The sequence below is a fragment of the Centroberyx affinis genome, unplaced genomic scaffold, assembly GCF_046629955.1.
Source record: "Centroberyx affinis isolate AG114_WGS23_722 - 3 ecotype Tasmania unplaced genomic scaffold, CSIRO-AGI_Caff_v1 ptg003469l_1, whole genome shotgun sequence".
Lineage (NCBI taxonomy): Eukaryota > Metazoa > Chordata > Actinopteri > Beryciformes > Berycidae > Centroberyx > Centroberyx affinis.
This window is the reverse complement of record NW_027281431.1, coordinates 10,705-32,576: the sequence shown is the minus strand read 5'-3', so window position 1 is coordinate 32,576 and position 21,872 is coordinate 10,705. Positions and strand designations below refer to the sequence as shown.

The window sequence follows — 21,872 nt, the reverse complement described above, 5'->3', positions numbered from 1 at the left end:
AGAGCTGGTGCATTTCATCCTAGGACAGTACAAGAGCACAGGGATCATGTTCAGACAGCACAGACAAGTGGGTCTCATTGTTATGGAGTAAAGAGACAGTGCCCACTGACTGAAAAGCTAAAATATTTTGATGTTTTATCTGGCTACCCACCTGATTTACTCCATGACCTCTTCGAAGGTATTGTACCTTTAGAATTGGCACTGTGCCTAAATGTCTTGATCAAAAGAAAATATTTCACATTTGACGAACTTAATAAATTGATCAAGGAGTTCCCATACAGATGGGCAGACAAGTCTGATGCACCACAATCAGTTCCATCTACCTTTGCTAAAAGAAAGTCTGTTGGTGGGAATGCCCATGAAAATTGGGCTTTGCTTCGCCTCCTTCCCCTGATAATTGGAGAAAGAATACCAGAGAGTGAACCCTCATGGCAGGTCCTTCTGAACCTTAAGGACATAGTTGAACTTGTCCTCTCTCCTGCTCATACAGAGTCAACTATTTGTTACCTTGAAAGCAAGATCTCTGAGCATAGACATAGATTCATGGAGACGTTCCCACAGGAAAGACTCATTCCGAAGCATCATTTTATAGAACACTACCCACAGCAGATAAAGGCTTTTGGTCCACTTGTGTCGCTGTGGACCATGCGTTTCGAGGCCAAACACAGCTTTTTTAAGCGTGTGGTCAGGCATACCCACAGCTTCCGGAACATTCTGTTGTCTCTTGCAGTAAAGCATCAGTTAATGGTTGCACACCATCTACATGGTGGTGCAGTTGTTCCACCGTCTCTCCAGGCAAAAAAACTGTCAATGGTTGATTTGACTGTGCTGAGAGAAGACATAAAAAAAGCACTGCAAATGAAATTTCCCAGCGTGTCATTCGTCCAGATGGCAACCACGGTGTGTTGCAGTGGCACCAGTTACTCCACTGGAATGATATTGGCACACGGATCAACAGGTTGTCTTCCAGATTTTGTGGAGTTGATTCAGATTGCTGTTGTAAATGGGAAGGTTGGGTTCATTGTTAAATGTTTAAATGCATGGTTTATTGAACACCTTAGAAGCTTTGAACTCGAAAACACAGGAAGTGTTAAGGTGATTGAGCCAAATGAGCTGTCTGACATCTTCCCAATGGCAGCATACACTGTGGCTGGGAAGCGTATGGTTACCCAGAAGCGCTACATTAATGTTGATATACTATAGTGGCCATTAGCACCATATCATTTGTTTGACTTGACCTTCAAGGAAATTTTGGAAAATGCAAAATGAGAAATGGTATTCTGTAGTCCTGGAATTTTTATTACATCATGTTTCAATGGGAATCCTTAGGAGGATGAAAAAAGACCCCTGTTATTTGCCATAGAAATAGAGGATTTAAACATTTAGTCAGACTAAAAGATTCTCAGATTTGCAGGTGTCCGGTTTTGACAAAAAGAAGAAATACAATTTATATACAGTAGTGTGTAATATTAAAGTTAATGATTAGAGACGCAATAACCAGTGTAATTCCTTACTCCACACAAGTTAATATTGCAAAGTTGATGAAAAGTCTATACCATATCACTGGTAATTATCAATGTTGTTCTCCTCTGATACACAATGTTTAGTAGAAAAGAAAAATGTGAATGTATTCTGTAAATCAAACTAAAATGGTGTTTTTTCTCTTACAGTTACTCCCATGTCTCATCCAGCCAAACTAAGGGTCATTCTTCAGGACCACGATATTCGGAAACTTGACTTACCTCATGGCCTCCCTGGAACTGTGGTTGATCTTGAATCTGTTGTTAGAGAAACATTTGGGGTTCAAGGGAACTTTACTTTACATTACAAAGATGCAGACTTTGGAGAGGACTATTTTAGTCTCACCTCAACAAGTGACATAAAGGACAAAGACACAATAAAGGTGGTTGACATTGAACCTCCCACATTCACTCTCAACTTAACTGAAGTGAACACTTCCTTTGAAAGTGAATCAGAAATCTCCACCTATAGTGCAGCAACAGTGCTCTCAGACAGTACTTCGATGACTACCATCCAAAGCAGTTGCTCCTCCAGTTCCCAGGATACACTGATTCTATCATCACCTGAACATGGGATTCAGCGATCAGAACGGTGGCCCACTGCATTTCCTGTACCTCGGTTTGCATATGATACCGAGCTGATGCTCACTGCAGGAAATGAGGCTTACAAGAACAATGCAACTCCACTCAACTTCACCTCAATCCTTTCTGACATCCTCGAAAGGCTGGCAGAAAGCGTCTTTCAGTATGTGGCCTATCCATCAAGCTCACAGTTTGCAGATGTTGCTGAGGCATTGATTCTGAAGTATCCTTGCCTTAAAGAAGCAGGATCATACAACGGATGTTATGGATGGCAACAGCGTCTGAAATATAAGATGGGGAACTATAGGTCTAAACTCAGAGGGCTTGGATGCCCTGAACTTGATGTCAACTCTCTCAGAAAGAAGAGACCACAAGACAAAGCGCCTGCAAAGAACATTAAAAAGCCGAAAAAGTCAGAAGTTAACTATTTACCCCCTATTCCACAAGGAGAAACGGAGGAAAGTTTGGAAGGTGAAAGACTGGAGCTCCTCAATGAAGTGAGGAAGAAGAACAACTCGCAGATCATCGGTGACAAAATGGGAAAGACATTTTCGATTCGCAGGCAGGAGGTTGTGAATCAGGAACCATCCGTCAGTGACCTCAAAGAAAGATGGCCTGCTCTTTTCAGCGCAGCTCAGGTAAATATTTTTCCAAGACAATTCACAGTATATGATATTTTGTTCAAGTAAATTGTATTGATTATCATGTTGTGCCTATTTGTGCCTTTTCTTTCCACTCAGATTAACCAGGAATTCAAACGCATCACGACTGTGAGCCTGGAGACAACATTTATAGCAAAGCTGGACCACTACTCCTCAAAAATTATCTCTTTGCTGTCCTCAAGGGGAGGGGCTTCAAAAATGAAGATTCAGCACTTACAGAACATCCTCCTGAAGGTATGAATAAATGAAATGAAGTTACTTACATAAAGGTGATATTAGATTTTTGAACTTGACTGTACAAGTGACCAAAAATGCAATTTAACATCAATTGTAAGATTGTTTATTGTCTTCTAGATGTAGACAACTCTATTTCATATGAGGGAATATAATGTCAGATAATTGTTTATGCCTTAATCTAAGGAAAAAAATATATAAATAAGAACTAAATTACAGGTGAGATGATATACATTAGGCCTCACAAACCCCATCATTCTGTCTTTATGTAACTACCAAAAACACATCTTCCTGTTCAACATACTTTTTCTTTTTCACAGGACAATTCTGTGGAGGCAAGGAGGGAAGTTGCCATCCGTGGCTTAATGGTGTACCTTAGGGAAAAGGAGGAGGAGCTCTTTAAAGAGGAGGTAAATCAGATACTTTGAGTTCACAGAGACGGAGTGTGTTTTTTACAGAGCTGCGCATGAGCAGAGCAGAGCAGAGCAGCTACTCCCCCCTTGTGGACCCACAGTGGTGCAATAGCACCATCTATGGACATAAATGTGAATTTTTTTGAGAGCTAACTGTGCTTTGTAATGTGTTCTACAACTAAACTAACAAATAGCAGGCGGCGTGTTTACATAAAAGAACTATGTGCATGTGAAATGTTCCCTCTACAAACAAACTTAAAACATTTATGCTGATTCTGACCAACCAGGATGGTGATGGGGATATCACAGGCGAAGTGATGAAGATCGTTCCAACAGGTGGCATACCTGCAACCCATGCAAAGATTGTCCTGGAGGGAACCGAGGTCCTAATGGATGACATGGATATTCCCAGAGCCTGTGCCTTGCTAATGGGGCTAATATATGCACTCAACCTCAGCTACCCAAAAGAACTGAAAAGCACTTTCGAAGTCTTTCAAAAGATCTTTCTTGAGCTGGATGACCTCAAAGCAAGCCCCAAGGTAATGATGCTTAAAAATAAGCTGTTGTGCTGAAAAGGAAAGAGGCATCTAAGATGTCCTCTTATTAAAAAAGAAATGTTGCCATGTTGTTTGGAATGGGTTGATTACTGTGTGTTGTTTAATATTGTATTGTGTATTTAATGTTGAGAGTTTAGACATTTGGGTTGTCCTCAAAGTAAGAGGAAATGTTGCGTAATTTGCAATGTGTTGTTTAAATACTGTATAGTATCTGTACTGTTCAGAGACTGTTTTAGAGTCTAAACTCTAAACTATACAATAGTTTAGAGTCTCAAATTAAGAGGAAGTATTGCATTATTTGCAGTGTGTTGTTTACAGTATGTGTAGTGTTGAAAGTTTAGACATTTATGCTCTCCTCAAATTAAGAGGAAATGTTGCATTACAGTATTTGCAATGTGTTGTTTAATTACTGTACTTTATGTGTAGTGTTGAGAGTTAAGACATGTATGCCATCCTCAAATTTCTGCAAGAGGACATGTTACATTATTTGCAATGTGTATAGGCCTTGTGCATGTAGGTGTACTGTTGAGTTTACACCTAGTTCAAAGCAATGTAGGCTGTAACTTAAAATGTCACACTGCGCAAATGTTCACATCTAAGTGAGATGCTGGCTGTTTGAATAAACAGATCATAAAAGTGGAATTTCAATGTGCGATATTTTCTGACTTAGATAAATAAGTTCTTGTACAAAAAAAATTGTGCTGGCTCAACATAAAAAAAATGAGGTAACAATTTCCATGGACATTTCTGAGTAGAATGAAAGGAAAATAAATAAGTTAGATTAACTAAAAGGAGTAATTTTAACACAATTAAAATTAAGTTGGTTTAACTTAAATAAGCTTGTAGAGGAATAGGCAAATTATGTTCATTGAACTAAAGTAACTGAGTTGGCCTAACTAGAAAAGTCTTGTGGCATGTACTTAATACTAGCTAAGTTGAAATAACTTAAAAAAATCCATGGAAATTGTTACCTCAATTTTTTTGCGTTGAGCCAGCACATCATTTGTTAGAGTGTGGGACACAGCAATGCTCCGAGTATTTCTTCTCCTGTTTTTGAAATTGTTCCATCTTGAACTTTTTTTTCCGTACACTCATGATGCCATAGCCTAAACTTTCACTTTCACTCTAGCTAGCTCGAAGTAAACAAAGGGACCGGAAACGAACTAACCGTATTATTTCGAATCGGAAGTACGTCACGAAGCCTAGTGCATGTAGCCTATTGTATATGCGTCTTACCTGAGCAGCGAGTACCCGACGGTGTTAACGTTTTACAGCTCACAGGTTTAAATTGTATTGCAAATATTTTCACACAATATGTTTTACTCGTGTAACAGAAAAGGCTTTAGGATATCAGAAAGGTTATCAGATTGGCAAATTTCGGTCTGGAAAGCTTGCCCACATGAAGTCAAAGTGCCGGTGTAATGCCAAATTCTGCATGACTGCCGGGAAAGGCATGCATCTCTCTTTTCGTTAGCCTGTAAGTGTTATTTGACTGGGACAGCGGCTTCCGCAGCCATGCAGAATTTGGCATAACATTGGAACGATTTTTTAGGGCAGTTTTAAAATGGAACGCTTCGGGGCTGGTGACAAAAACAAACAGAGGCGACAGAGCTACTGCCATTCAAATGCGCATCAATCAGTGAATGTCAAAGTTCAACTAATTTGATCAGTGTAACACATGAAGCTTCAGCCTACATTTCTGCTGAGGCAGCTAACATGTTGCTAACGCAATTACGTGATAAAATTTGAAATGAAAACGTTGACTAGCTATATACTGTTGTAACCCAGACTGCTAGTTAGCATATTAGTAGAGCCATGCAGGGTTCTTTGATTAATTTTGTGATTTTACGGGAAATTTAAGGTTGAAAGTAAAATTGAACAGACAGGAAATAAAACAATTGGTAATGCCACTTTGTTTTATTGTGATATGTATTTTAAAATGAATGTTTAAATAGTAAGTTACTTACTCAAGGTCTTCCTCACGTTTAGTAGCTTCAGTCCAGTTTTGTGGAGAGCTGCTTGCTCCAAACTCTCATGTTTTTCAGGCGAGAAAACCACTCCTCAGTGGTATTCATCACACGATTGTTGTACAAGACAAGTGAAATACTTGGTGTTCTTCTTCGACAGTTTTATCGGACTGACGTTGTGTATGTATCCAGTGACCACGCTGTCGTTGTCGTTGTCCATTTTAGGAGCTTTCGCGGAAGACGCCATGTTACCGGTGTTTGCCTTCAACATGGGTTGTTTCTGCTGTCAGTTGTCATGAGGAGATGGGTCGCAGTGCATTGTGGGGTACAAAAGGTGCAGTGCAAAACAATGTTTTCAACCTTTTTCATATCACGGACCCTTAATTTAGTATACATTAGAGCTACAGACCCACATTTGATAAGATTTCGTCTCTCAGAGAATATTTTTCACTGTTAGATATGATTTTTTTTCTTCAGAATTCCATGACTGTCTGTATTGTAGCTAGAGAGATAATGTGAAACTATGATCAGAACAATAATTCTTCTACATTCTCTAATTGTGTTAACTTCTTGTAAATTAAATAGTGGTGAAGTTCAACAATTTATCAATTTGCTGGGGACCCCGTTGAGCTTTCTGAAAGACCCCTGGTGGTCCCCGGACCCCGCGTTGAGAACTGCCAGTGTAGAAGATACAGTATATAAAAAAGTGTGTTTTATGTCATCATCATTTTGTTCATTTCATTTTCAAAAATGTGATTGTAATGTGAAGAGGAAATATGATGAAAAAAAAGCAGGTTATGTTTGTTATGTGTATGTGTTTGAGGGGTGGGGAGTAAGGAGATTTTTTTTCATTGAATTAACCACATTGACAGACCTGTATACTATAACATGTTCACACATTTTGTACAAAAAAATTTGTTTGTTAAAATTTATCCTGATAAAAGGTCAGAAGAGCGATATAGGAGAATATTGCTTTGGTTATATGACTGTAATGGTGAACAAAAAATGAGTATAGAGCAGCACATATGAGTGACAGAGGTCATTTTTGAGATCAGTGTGTAAATTTGCAATGACAATTATGTTTGTGTCTGTGTATATTGTGTTATAACATGTATTCACAAAAACTATTCTCAAATATTTGTCTTTTGTGCTGCAGATAATTGGTGCTCCTGTAATGTTCAAATGAAGGTGCTCAATCTACTCACATGACCACCCAAGCACAGAAAATGATAAACCATTATGACACACTCTCTGTCTCCCTATTTCACATTCCTTAGTAGTTTACCCTACAGTATATTATGTTCATAGCCTAGATATTTGTCTACTGTTTCCATTGTAACTATTGTCACATACTTCACAATTACAGTGCATAAATAAATACTTCACCTGTTAGGAAAATGGTGGTATGCTTTTAATTCATTTTCTATAGTTGCTGTGTAAAAACAGCAGCCATGAACAGTGGTTACATCAAGTATGTGTTTAGTTCCAGCTCAAAATGGCAACTACATTGTTTTACGATCATCATCATAAATTAATAACATTGTTAGGATATGACAAAGTAACAACATATGTTAAATTATTTTCATCGTGATCAGGAAACCTGTTGAGGAGTAATTGATATTTTTATGTTTGTGAGAATAGTGTTATGTTGAGGTCAAATGACTAAAATTTTCAGAGGCTTCTTTGCTATTGTAGGCCAAACACATTTGTCAAGTGTGTGAACAAGGTGTTTTTCACACACACATTTTGCATGTTTAATATAAGGTGTAGGAATCAAAGTATCTTTTGCAGTTGTGGCAGTATTAACATTATGACTGTAAATGACTGAAATTGTAATAATGACACTATACATTGAAATTTGTCCATGTCTGTCTGTCATCAAAGCCAATAATTTATTTGTTTACAATGGCAGGAAAAACAGCAACAGATTAGTACACAAAATTAAACCAAAAACCAAAAAACCCAGATAAATAAGTTTAAATAAGCAAAAGAAAAATGATTTTGTTACATGCAGAGTTGAAATACACAAACAACTTTTTGATGTACAATACACAGCTAAAAGTATGTTGACAAATGTAAGTGGATTTGGCTATTTCAGACATATCCATTGTTTACAGGTACTGTATATAAAGTCAAGCACACAGTCATACAATCTCAATTAACAAACAATTGCAGTATAATGGGTTGTACTAAAGATCTCAATGGCTTTCAATGTGGCACCATCATAGAATGCTACCTTTGCAACAAGTCAGTTCATAAAATTTCTGCCATGCTAAAGCCCGCCAACTGCAATACTGTTATTATGAGGTGGAAATGTGTAGGAGCAACAACAGCTTGGGCTGAAGAGGTTAGCCACACAAGTTCATACAATGGGACTGCCAACTGCTGAAAAGTGTAGTGCCAACAACTGTTCTGTGCTTGGTTGCAACACCAAGTTTCAAACTGCCTCTGGAAGCAATGTCAGTACAGAAACTGTTTGGAGCTTCATGAATGGTTTTGATGGTTTCCATGGCTGAGCAGCATTACACAAGGATAAGATCACCATGTGCAATGTTATGCTGTAATTGAAGTCGTGTCCAAGATGGCAGTATTGGAGTTTGTAGCAGTGGAAACATGTTCTCAAGGTTGGCTCCTTAGTTCCAGTGAAGCAAAACGTTCATGCTACAGCATATTGTGACATTCTAGATGATTGTGTATCCCTAAGTTTATGGCAATGGTTTCGATAAGGTGCTGTTTCAGAATGAAAACACCCCCACATACAAAGTAAGGTCCATACAGAAATGGTTTGTCTAGGGGAAACACTTGACCACACTGCGTACTATTCAACACTTTTGGAATGAATTGAATGTTGACTGTGCCTAATGGACTTCATGTTAACCTCAGTGATGCTCTTTTAGTTGAATGGAAGCAAATTTTTGATCTGGTGTTGAGTGTGACGTAGAGTGAAGAGTGATAATGTCTTTTTGTTGTTGTTCACAACACAATAATGTGTTGACATATTACACTAGTGGTTAGTAGGTGCCTAAACAGTTGTCACCACATCCTGAGTTCATTATATAATTGATAAAGTTGTTCAAAATAAATAAATACATGAATAAATGCATAAAAAAGAATAATTAAACAAAAAGCAAAATACACATTCCATGCACATTCCAATTGTCATTCCACATTATATATACAAAAGATATTTTATTGTAATTTTATGTTTTTGAAAAATGAGCATTAATAAACAAAGACGTGCAGATGATGTGAGAACAGTTACTAATTTACTATTAGAAGTAACATACTTTAGATACATGTGAGCCATTTAAAAGATGAATATTGTAAGTACAATATATGTCAAGCAGATAGATGGACAAACAGACGCACAGATGGACACACACATGGAAGGACAGACGGCTAGATAGATCAATACATAGCTAGATCAACACATTGATAGGTTGATAGGTTGATAGATAGATAGATCAATCATTCAATTGTAGCGTTAATGTAGACCAGAACAAATCTAAATCAATGAAATGCGTATCATCTCGTGATAGCTGTAATATATTGGCAGCACATCGACAATGACATTTTCTGCATCTTTAATGTATACATGATCAATTAAAGTATCTTTTTCAGTTGTTGCAGAGTACACATTTTGACTGTAATTGTGTTTTTCCATAAACTTTGGTAAGGTTGATTTTTCCAGTGCATTTTCATTAAAATCTCCCATGATTATTTTCTTACCAGGATGTTGATCAATTATGTTGATGAGTTGTTCCAATTTTTGACGAAAAATAGTAAGTGGATAGCTTGCTGGCCTATAGACAACTGCAGCAGTTAAACTGATACTTTTGACTTGGAATATCAAGCATTCTATATTGTAGCACTTTGGGGTCCACACTGTAACGTCTTTATGTAGTGAGTGGTAAATAAAACATAATAATAAAAACTCCACCATTAGAATCTTGCTTCAGCTTCTGGAATTCAGGTTGACTGTTGTCATAAGTATCTGTACGAGAGATGTGTGTGAATTGGAAGCCAGTAAGACACGGTTCGTGCGGAGGATCGTGAACTGTTAACCATGTTTCTGTAAGACAAATACAATCTGCGTTTGTCATGATACTATTACCTTGGACATCTTGGAAGTGACATTTAAGGCTCTGGGTATTGTGCAGTATAATGGTAAATGTACTGTTTGTTGTAGAAATGGATGATGTGATGGGTGATATGAACTTTCTCATTTTGCTTATTGCTTCATCCACTTTTGAATTGCAATATATGGCAGATTCTTTGAAGTCTTTGATGACTAGGCCACTTAGACTTGTAACACGACTAAGAGCGACATAGGCTTGACCTGCTGCAAATATTTTTTTGAGTGACACATCAATATTTTTTTGCAGCATTACACAAGCTCCAATTCCCACATGGATATATTTTTTCAGAGAATTGTAAATTTTGTTATGATGCCCATTTTTTGGCTCTACTCTACTATTAAAGTCATCGACCTCATTATTTGTAGCAAATATATGTATTGCATCCATTTCTTCACCTGTTTCACAATTTTCCAGCATTCTAATATCTTTGTCATGGAGATTTTCATCCTTTTTATGAGTGCGCAAATGATTCAAGACATGAGCAAAGACTGCATCCTTTTGTCTGACTATTTGAGTGAGTTCAGCTATTTCAAATTCATCTTCCCATAAGTTAATATATTTTAAATCATTGTATAATGCAGTCCCTTTCACTGGTGGCAACTGATAATAGTCTCCAACTGCAATAACACACACTTTTGTAAAAACAGTATCATCACCTGGTTGTTTGATTTGTCTCAGTCTGCCATGTATGTATGCTAAAAGTCTATGGTCAACCATGGATATTTCATCTATGATCAATATTTCTAATTTTCCCAACTTTACACGTAAAGAATTATTTTTTTCTTCAGTCAAATCACAGATTGGTAGTGACAAATCTGTTCCAATTGAAAAAGTACTGTGTATTGTGTTTGCATCTATGTATAAGCCGCTACACCTGTTGGGGCCGTTAGTACAACAGTAATAGCATCTGGATCATCTTGATGAAGTCTTTTCAAAATTCTAGTTGGCTCATAAAAAATTGCTTTTATTACATGAGACTTGCCAACTCCAGCACCACCAGTCACAAACGCTCTTATAGGCTGAGGGTTTTTGCCATTGACCTTTTCTAAACACCAGTTTCGGATTTTATAGAAAATTGCTGACTGTTCCTCATTCAAAGATCTTAACAGTGTTAATGCATCAGGTCTTGCCATCTGTGTTTGTGTAAAGTGTTTGTTTATTTGGCTGAAGGTCTGGGATATTATCATCACTGCAATGTTCATTTAGTTCATCAGCGTCTTGCTTGGAAATTTTACATTCTAGTCGCTGGAAAAAGCTGGAGTATACTGTGATGGTAGGCTTCTGAGTGCTTCATAGGTGACAATCTGGAAAAATAATAATTCCACGAACGAAATACAATAGGGCTTCGGACAAAGTCGTGCTCGGGCCCTAATAATAAACCAGCACAAAACAATAGGGTTTCAGCTCTACGGGGCTTGAACCCCTAAATATAGCCGCAAGCGGCCATGAAAGGGGTTCAAGCCTTTTCTGAACGGTACTGACGTCGTGAAAAAATCATCAGCGGTTCCAAGGACATGGTCCAAATATATCCCTTGATATATCTGCCAAGTTTCGCGATCATTGAACAAACGGGTGCGGAGTTATGGCCATTTTAGTGTTAGGCCATGCCCATTTTTAGCGTTTGTGGTGCCCCCTTTTGGTCGAATCGCACAAAATTCGGTACGCATGTTTGAAATGCCATTACAGACGAGGCTGAGAAGTTTGGGACCGATTATGCGAAAGGTCTTTGATTTAGCAGCTGTTACATGGTTATTATACCATAGGCCCCGCCCACTTTCACCAATGATGACTGATTGTGACTGATTGTCTGATTTTGACTAGTACACCCTCCCTGAACATATGTACTAAATTTCACACAATTTCGTCATCTGGATTAGCAGATACAGTTTTTTGGCATTTGTGGCGCCCCCTACTGTTTAACTGTAAAATAGCTTTGCACACATGGTCATTGATGAAATCTGAACATGTTCACCAAGTTTCATGATGATTGGTCAATCGGTCATGAAGTTATGACAATTTAGCTGACAGGCCACGCCCTCTCACAACTAAAGTCGATATCAAAAATCCGAAAAGACAACTTGTAGAGCTTGGTCCATAGATGCTACAGCCTGATTTTGGTGGTGATCGTTCAAACGGTGTAGGAGGAGATGTTAAAAATGTGTTTTTCAAAACATTCAAAATATCTCAAAAACTTTCCAGGTGGACCTGGAGGGTCCAAATTGCAAAGTTGTAGAGTATGGTCACCTGGATATGTGTACCAAGTTTCGTTTAAATCGGACTTATGGTCTAGAAGTTATGGCCATTAAAGTAAAACCTTTAATTATAGTGGCCCCTTCAGGCCGATTGGGTAAATATTTCTGGACCTAGTAATGGTTACCAATATCTGTCATTGGGCCAAATTTCATGTCTCTGCGATGTACCAACTCACGGGAATTTGTGCCAATGTGGATGAACAATAATAAACCAGCACAAAAACAATAGGGTTTCAGCCCTATGGGCTTGAACCCCTAATAATAATAATAATAAACCAGCACAAAAACAATAGGGTTTCAGCCCCTACGGGGCTTGAACCCGTAAATATAGCCGCAAGCGGCCATGAAAGGGGTTCAAGCCTTTTCTGAACGGTACTGACATCGCGAAAAAAGCATCAGCGGTTCCAAGGACATGGTCCAAATATATCCCTTGATATATCTGCCAAGTTTCGCGATCATTGAACAAACGGGTGCGGAGTTATGGCCATTTTAGTGTTAGGCCATGCCCATTTTTAGCGTTTGTGGTGCCCCCTTTTGGTCGAATCGCACAAAATTCGGTACGCATGTTTGAAATGCCATTCCAGACAAAGCTGAGAAGTTTGGGACCGATTATGCGAAAGGTCTTTGATTTAGCAGCTGTTACATGGTTATTACACCATAGGCCCCGCCCACTTTCACCAATGATGACAAAAGGTCTGATTTTGACTAGTACACCCTCCCTGAACATACTCACCAAAATGATCGGTCAAATGGTGTAGGAGGAGATGTTAAAAATGTGTTTTTCAAAACTTTCAAAATATCTCAAAAACCGGCGGACCTTGAGGGTCTAAATTACAAAGTTTTAGAGAATGGTCACCTGTAGATGTGTACCAAGTTTCGTGTAAATCAGACTTACGGTGTAGGAGTTATGGCCTATAAAGTAAAACCTTTAATTATAGCGCCCCCTTCAGGCCGATTGGGTAAATATTTATTGTGCAGAAACTAGCCACCAATATCTGTCATTGGGCCAAATTTCATGTCTCTGCGATGTAAAAAGGCCCACCTCCTGACCAATCAGCTGTCTGGAAAAATGGCAATTTCGCTACATTATTACCGACAGGTGGGACTAGAGCCCTGCATTGGGATTGGAATCCCGCGGGTCCCGCGGGACCTGAAGCAAATCTTGCGGGAGCGGGCGGTTTAACTTTGCTGCGGGCGGGAGCGGGTGGTCAATAACATACACATTGCGGGAGCGGGCGGAAATGGTCAGAAATCCAATGGGAGCAGGATAAAAAAAACAGTCCGCGCAGGGCTCTACCGCAGACTATGTGCATTGCCTTGCGTTTTTGGCTACCGGGACATATCTGCATACGGTGATGCTGAAAATCTCAGCAAGCACACAGTCTGTCGTACCATACGTAAAGTAGTTTTCGCTCTGAAAGAACTACTCGACTTGTTTGTAGTCTTTCCAGGCGATTTGCCCACTCTGGCTATAAAAGAGGGCTTCTATCACATCGCAGGTACATCACATTAGGAGATTATAGTTATCGATAATGAATAAAGTGTACTGTTGCATATTAAGTGCAATGATATTATTTCATATTCACATAGATTCCAGAGAGTGATTGGGGCTATAGACTGCACCCATATTCCACCCAACGCAGCCCTGGGGGAACACGAGAGAGAGGCCATCACAATGCAATTTTTCTCTTAAAAAAGAGAATAAAAAGGCAGTTTGCACATTTGTTTTAATGATTCTCTCGTTGCTATAGCAAAAGACAAACAAAAAGGTTATGAGTATGCATTCATACAATTCTTTAAAATAATGCCACAAATACTCTAATAGGCCTACCTTCTTTTGGTATTCCAGGTTCTCTATTACCAATTTTATTTCCTTAATTTGTAGAATTTTAAGCTGGCAGTCCAGTCAAGGCTCCGTTTATAAAGGGCAACCTTTATGGAATAAGGCAGCTTCATCACAGAAGAGAAAAATGGTTGTAGATCAAATACATCAACAGCCTCCTGTTGATGTATTTGATCTACAACCATTTTCGGCAAGGTGTGCCAAAACAGAGTCTCAGACAGAGCAGGGCCAGTGGATGAAGTGGGAGAGCGTAGAGAGGAAGAAACTCAGCTGGAGAGAACTATGAGGAAGGGAGGCAAACCCCATTAATTTCATCATAGGTGCTACTTATGATGCGTTACCTTCTCCCTAAAATCTTAGCCAATGGTTAGGTGAGGATCTACGGCCTTGTTGTCTCTGTGAGCCTGACCCAGATAAGCAGCGAAACAATAAAGGGATGGATGGAATATCTCTTCTACATACAGGGACGCAGAACAAGAAATAAACACCGAACACTGAAGAAACCACGAACACAAACAAACAAACTGTCAAGCTAAACCAGCAAAAGTTACAAGATGAGCAGGCATCAAATAAAGCATACAGACCAAATGAAGTCCAATATGTCGATATAGTACTTTTACATACACTATCGTGCAGACAGATAGATCATGTTAAATGAATGTTATCCTTATCCTTTTTCCATATTCATGTTTTTTTGTATTTGTGGAAGACAAAGAACGAAAGAACGAAGGAAAGATAAACTAGTTGCCTCTTGTTGTTGATGAGGTTATTAAGAAAGTGAATGAGGACACAACAGAAACCATCCTTGCCTTCTTTGTTTTTGTAAACAGTCTAATGGTCTAATGAGTGTGTGCTCCAGTACCAGAGGGCATCCTGGTGAGCTGTCCTTAATAGCAGCTGTATTTGTACAACTCAATTTAAAAACAAAGTTTACATAGTGCTTCACCATCAGTTAGGTCTGGAAAACAGAGTCCTGCAAAATTCAAATGAGGACAAAGAGAAAGTGATAGATAGTAGGAAATTAAAAAGCACTTGAAAGTTGCCTGTGAAATTAAAAGTGATAATTAGGAGTGGCCTTTTTTCCATTTTACCCTGACCCCTAAACACAAACAGTTTTGTCTCTGAGCTGTCAAATACTCATATGCTGCTTTTCCACTGCATGGTACCAGCTCAACTCGCCTCGACTCCGCTACTCGCTTTAGGTAGTACCACTTGGTTTTCCACTGCAGATAGTACCCCCTCAATGTGCCCCCCCCCCCCCCCCCCCCCCACACACACACACACACACACAACTGGTCGTCATAGTGACGCCGCATGAAACTGCCGTGACGTCATCTTCAACGCGACACACACAGCAACAACGGAGGATATGGAAAGGATGGTGTTCTTGATTCTCGGTATGTGGCTGTTAGTCACAGCAAGGAGACTGCTGAAAAAAAAAAAGCAAAGCAGAACACAGTCTAATAAAAAAGCCAACATGAGGGTGCAGATGGACCAGCTGGGAAAGAGAGTCTTCTGGAAGGCCTGCTGCCAGTTTCCACGAGTGGGAAAGAAGTTAGTGGTCAAAATTGAGTATTTATTTTGCTAATATGCAATGCTAATAGTTTAATAAAATTGCCCCTAAAGATCTGCCTAGCCTAGAAAAATGCCTAGGTCAAGGACGGTGGAAAAATGCCTACACTTTTAGAAATAGAAGGGCTAACTAGAACCATATAGGGTTCTTTGACTTGTCCTCACAGGAGAACCCTTTTTGGCTCCAGGTGGAACCCTTTTTGAAGGTTAGACTTAGAAGCCTCTCAGAGCGATTCATCTAGAACCCTTACTAAATGGTTCTACTTAGAACTCATTAGAACTCACAGTAGGTAGTTACATCTGGAACCCTCTAAGAAGGGTTCAGTAAAGAACCCTGAGGTTTTAACAGGAACCATCCCTCAGGGTTCATTACAGAACCCTGGGGTACCTAGAATCTATCCAGGTGGTTCTGCACAGAACCCCTGTTTTTAAATAATGTACGCAGCAATTACCAATTATACCCACCTCCACCCTCCCCCCGCCCTGGCCCACCTCCACCCTATCGAATAGCAGCCTACTAGTACAATGCATATTTATCATGGAAATATAGCCTTTAAGTAAAAGAACAGAATAAGCAAAATACCAATGCAAAACTTAAATCATACAGATAAATCATACAAATAAAAGACAAGGATAAAATAGTACAATAAAATTGAGAACTGAGAATTCTCACGCATTTATAGTCGACACTACATTATTTCTCCGTGATTTCCATGCTGTTACTCTGTGTGTACTGACTGCTGGATGATTATAACCCAGGGCCTCCGTGACCTTTGACCTTTTCAGCAGCTCCTGAGCAGCAGCGTGGCCTAACACTCATTTCATCTGTATTGATATAGATTATATCGCCTTTTAAAATATAGCCCGTTATCATGATGCACTAAATGCACAATATAGCAGCCTGTATCTGTTCTGGTCTGCTGGCGACAAACCGTATGTAGCACTATCGACCGATATCAAACTTACCGTTTTTAGGTAAAGTTATTGAAAAAGTTGTTCACCAACAACTTAGTAACTTTTTAATGCTGAACAATTGCTTCGATAACTTTCAATCAGGATTTCGGCCCCATCACAGCACTGAGACTGCACTCATAAAGGTACTAAATGACATTCGCCTGAACAATGACTCAGGTATAGTCTCTGTTTTAGTACTGTTGGATCTTAGTGCTGCCTTTGACACTGTGGACCATACAATTCTATTACAAAGATTAGAAAACTGGGTGGGACTCTCTGGAACTGTCCTTAAGTGGTTCAAGTCATATCTTCATGACAGAAAGTACTTTGTCTCCATTGGAAACTGTGTGTCCGAGCAGATGGCCATGACCTGCGGGGTTCCACAGGGGTCCATTTTGGGAACTCTCCTGTTCAATCTCTATATGCTTCCGTTAGGCCAAATCCTACAAAATAATAAAGTAGCCTACCATAATTATGCAGATGACACACAAATGTACATATCACTTTCACCAGGTGACTATGGACCTGTTGAAACTCTGTGTCACTGCGTCGAACAAATCAATGACTGGATGCGGCAAAATTTTCTCCAACTAAACGGAGATAAGACCGAGATAATTGTCTTTGGAGCACAGAAAGAAAGACAGAATGTCTGCTCTCACCTTGACTCCCTGTCCCTCATAACTAAGAGTCAAGCCAGAAATCTTGGCGTTATCCTGGACTCAGATTTAAATTTCAATAGCCACATCAAATCGGTGACTTCGTCAGCTTACTACCATCTAAAAAATATTGCAAGAGTCAGAGGACTAATGTCCAAACAAGACCTAGAAAGGCTTATCCATGCCTTTATTTCCAGTAGATTGGATTACTGCAATGGTCTGTTCACAGGGCTTTCAAAAAAAGCTCTTCGGCAACTCCAACTTATTCAGAACGCCGCTGCCAGGGTCCTGACGAAAACTAAGAAATACGACCACATTACACCAGTTCTAAAATCCTTACACTGGCTACCAGTCACTCAGAGAATTGATTTCAAAATTTGCTGCTTGTCTACAAATCACTCTGTGGCTCTGGGCCCAAATACATCTCTGACATGCTTGTGCCATATGAACCTTCTAGGACCCTTAGGACATCTGGGGCTGGCCTACTGGCTGTCCCAAGAGTTAGAACAAAACACGGTGAAGCAGCGTTTTGTTATCATGCAACACAGACCTGGAATAACCTCCCAGATGATATTAGACAGGCCCCAACTCTGACCGCTTTTAAGTCAAAGCTAAAAACTTTCTTATTTTACATTGCCTACTCTACCCTGTAATGGCTAAAAACGTATCTTTTCAGCTCAGCTTTTAAATAACCTTAATTTTAACTCTTTCTGTTCAGGATCCCAACAGAGCTGACATGGGCAAGTACGAATTTTCATTCGTCTTGTCCAGGTAATGCTTACTTGCGCATGAGTGAACACTATATGTGGGGGGGACAGAGCTTTACCCTGTATGATTCTCATCCATCTCTGGATGGTGAGGTTTTTGACCAAGAGGAGAATCTATGATTCTCGTCTGCCTTAGGCAGTGAGATCTGACGTAAATATCAGATCAAGAGTAGAATCAGGAAGGACAGGGGAAAAGAAAATTACAGAAAAACATATGGGTTCACTCACAATGTGCATCTAAAAGTGGAAGTATTTGCTGTATTTGTTGTGTTCTTTCATCTTTCTATCTCATTTGATTTGAACTGCACTAGTTTACTTTTAAGTCTTTTATCTTTTGTATCTCTTGTCTGTATTTTTGCACTTTTTACCTTTACTGTATTTTTATCACCCTGTAAAGCACTTTGAATTGCCCCAGTGTATGAAATGTGCTATACAAATAAAGCTGCCTTGCCTTGCCTTGCCACTAATTTTTATAAGTAGTGACACTAAGTCTTGCTGTATTCATGTTTGCGTCAATGGGGTGGGGATGGAGTGGAATATTTGCAGGCTGGATGTGGGCCGGTCTGAGTCAAAAAGTCCAGGGCCATTTTCTTGTCCCAGTCCGTCCCTGGTATAGATACACTTCGGGCCCTATACTGGTCCAGCAGGACTTTTGCAGTTCAGTCATATTTCCAATTGTAGGTTGTATAACTTCTTTGACTGCTAATAATCCAGCAATTTTCATATCAGCGCTTAACAGACTTGTTGCTTTTGCCTTTCTTAACATTTATTTTTTTTAAAAAAAGGTCACCACTCCAAAACAAAGTTAATCCATGCATTGAATTCAATCAGAGACTATATTGTACAATTTGGCTTTAGAGAAAAAGCCAAATTGTCTCCCATTGATGTCATTGGAGGGCAGAATTTACTATAATTTATATATTGTAGTATTCCTAAAAGTCCTCCCCATGCTTTTAAACATTTAGTTTAATTTATAGGAGAAGACCCTGCTAGCCAGCTTACAGTATTTTCTTCAGACTGTTATTCATTGGAGGGACTTGGGAATGCTACTGTGGTGTTATGGCAACACGACATACCCTTCATAGCTTCATATAAAATTAGAATTTTCCACATCAGCCATGTCTTCGTAATAATTTGGGGGGCATCTCTGGACCAACTATGGATCCTGGCCCAGGTTCTGAAAAGTATTGCCTAAAAGTAAGCCCTGGATAGCTCTGTTTGCCTCTGTAGTGGAAATCAGGCCTGTTTGTCTTGAAGTGGAAACTAGGCTAAAAAGCAAGCCCTGGATAGCTCTGTTTGTGTGGAAACTCGGCTAATATGTTAGCCCTGGTTGACCCTGTAGTGGAAACCAGACTTCATTCATTCTGTTGTAGTGCAGTATGTTCTACTGTTAGCTTAGTGATTACACTCAGAAAGACATGTATACACTTTCATAGAGCGTTTATTTCAAACACATCCATCGACTTAAAAAGCCTTGTGATCACCAAACAAACTGACAAGAAGTTGAGTGTTGGAGGAGAAATGGGAGAGGGGGTATATGATGATTGGTTGTGGTAGAGATGATGGAGATGAAGACTGAGAGATGGTCGCTGGTCAGTCGCTGGTCTGTTTTGTTTCCAGGGAATCTGGTTCAAATCATAGATCACACATGGGACTGAGTTAGGCATCTAGGAAAACAAAAATCTTTTAGAAACTTCTTCACTCCTAATAGACATTGGACAAGCTGCTTACAGCCTGTGTGTGTGTGTGTGTGTGTGTGTGTGTGTGTGTGTTCACAATTAAATGTTTTGATCAAGGGCACCTCAACAATAGCTAAGAAAGTAACAAAACTGACTTTTTTCTAGAAAAATTGTGCGGATTATTACTTAACAAAACAGATAGAGAGCATTGTGTTAGTTGTGTTGTGTTTGCATGGCACCTCTGCTATACCTTCAGCATGCCTGCTGGGTGAGCAAGGAGCAGCTTGGTGCAGAGCCATGAACGCCAAACATTTTTAACAACAGATTTAACAGTGTCATCATGAAAAAGGATCTTTACAGACCTTCAGCTGCAGCGCCTTTTTATTTTGCATGTTTCGTGTGTTTGTGCAACCAGGCAGATATGGCTTGTTTGTGTTTGGATGACAGCGAGATCAATGCATGCTGCAGAGGCTCTAGCAGTTCTGGCAGTGCTGTGAGATGAGAGAGAGAGAGAGATAGAGAGAGAGATAGAGAGAGAGAGAGAGAGAATATCTATGCATTACACAAAGTAATTGGCAAAAACATAAATTCAACCCGACAGAAAATATTTGCATGATTTGTTGATTTCAGCAAGGTGTTTGATTCAATTTGTGAATTTGAAAATTGAATTTGTGAGTGAAAAGGCAAGAAGAGCGATGTATGCTATCAAGTCAAGATTCAGACTAATTCATGTTCCAATTAGAATCTGGTTAAAATTATCCATAGAAACAATGTCCATAGAAACATCCAAACAGTGCCTGTCCCCCCTTTACATTGACATCAAAAAACCAACATTAAAATTTTGGAAATATCTGAATCTTATAAATAAAAACTATTTATATGAAACACTTAATTATTTATTTAAAAAAACAGAGTTAACAGTGTCATCATAAAAAAGGATCTATACGCACCTCCAGCTGTAGCACCTTTCCCTTCCGCATGTTTCTTCAACCAGTCAGATATGGCTTTTTTGTCGGCGGGCGACAGTGACTTAAATGCATGGTGGAGCTGCAGATGCTCTGGCAATTCGCCTGCTGTCAGTGTTATGAGACAGGATAGACAGAGAGAGAGAGAGAGAGAGAGAGAGAGAGAGACAGAGACAGAGAGAATATCAGACTATATCTATTCATTATACAATGTAATTGGCAAAAACATAAATTCAACCTAACAGAAAATATTTGCATGTTTTGTTGATTTCAGCAAAGCATTTTATAAAATTTGCACAATGGCTTATTTTAATAACAACAATAATAACATCATAAAAAAGGATCTATACGGACCTCCAGCTGCAGCAGCTTGTCCTTTGTGTTTCTGCAACCAGGCAGATACGGCTTTTTGGTGGGCGGGCGACAGTGACTTCAATGCATCGTGGAACACCAGATGCCCTGGCAAGAGAGAGTGAGCGAGAGAGAAAAATTCAATATTAATGAATTAACATCCAATATTATTAAGTCCATACTATTCAAACAGCATATTTAACATTTACATTAATGACCTAGCAACACCATTAGAACAATCTACTAGCTCTGATCTCACTCTTCATGATAGTGAATCCTGCTCTATGCAGACGACCTGGTTCTGTTGTTACACAGACAGATAGATAGATAAATACTTTATTGATCCTGAAGGAATTCCAACAGAGGCCCCCCCCCCCCCCACACACACACACATAACACTTGCCATGCTCCTCCTTGCCATGCTCCTCCTTGCCATGCTCTTCATCTGGGTTTAAGATTGGGGAAACCATTTAGAAACATCTTTACTTTCATTATATTACATAAATTGCAATTTAACTAGTAAAGTATATTGCACATGCACAAACACACACACACAGCACATTTTTGCTTATCATGAGTATCCTCACCTGGCTTGGCTTTAAGCCCGGCAAACAGAGCGAAGAGCAAGAAAACAATCAGAGTCTTCATCCTGTACCAAAACAAAACAGCAAGTCAGAATACAGACAGACAGCTGCATCACCAGCAATCCCACCAGGTTTTTATTCTCATCATTTTACAGTGTGTTGTGAGTGTGGACAG

General features: G+C 39.3%; 1 protein-coding gene and 1 long non-coding RNA gene across 2 annotated transcripts; one reads left to right on the top strand and one right to left on the bottom strand.

Moving 5' to 3' along the window:
- The first annotated feature begins 2,395 nt into the window (after positions 1 to 2,395).
- On the top strand, positions 2,396 to 7,121 carry LOC139661176 (uncharacterized). The gene is made up of 5 exons (XM_071539565.1): positions 2,396 to 2,740; positions 2,843 to 2,998; positions 3,319 to 3,408; positions 3,699 to 3,950; positions 7,092 to 7,121. The coding sequence occupies exons 1-5, from the start codon at positions 2,396 to 2,398 to the stop codon at positions 7,119 to 7,121; spliced, it is 873 nt and encodes a 290-aa protein (XP_071395666.1).
- A 12,576-nt stretch (positions 7,122 to 19,697) lies between these two features.
- On the bottom strand, positions 19,698 to 21,199 carry LOC139661175 (uncharacterized). Its single transcript, XR_011696582.1, has 4 exons — positions 21,117 to 21,199; positions 20,748 to 20,870; positions 20,160 to 20,288; positions 19,698 to 19,743 (listed from the first exon to the last, which is right to left on the bottom strand). It is a non-coding gene; the product is annotated as an uncharacterized lncRNA (long non-coding RNA).
- Between the last annotated feature and the right edge of the window lie 673 nt (positions 21,200 to 21,872).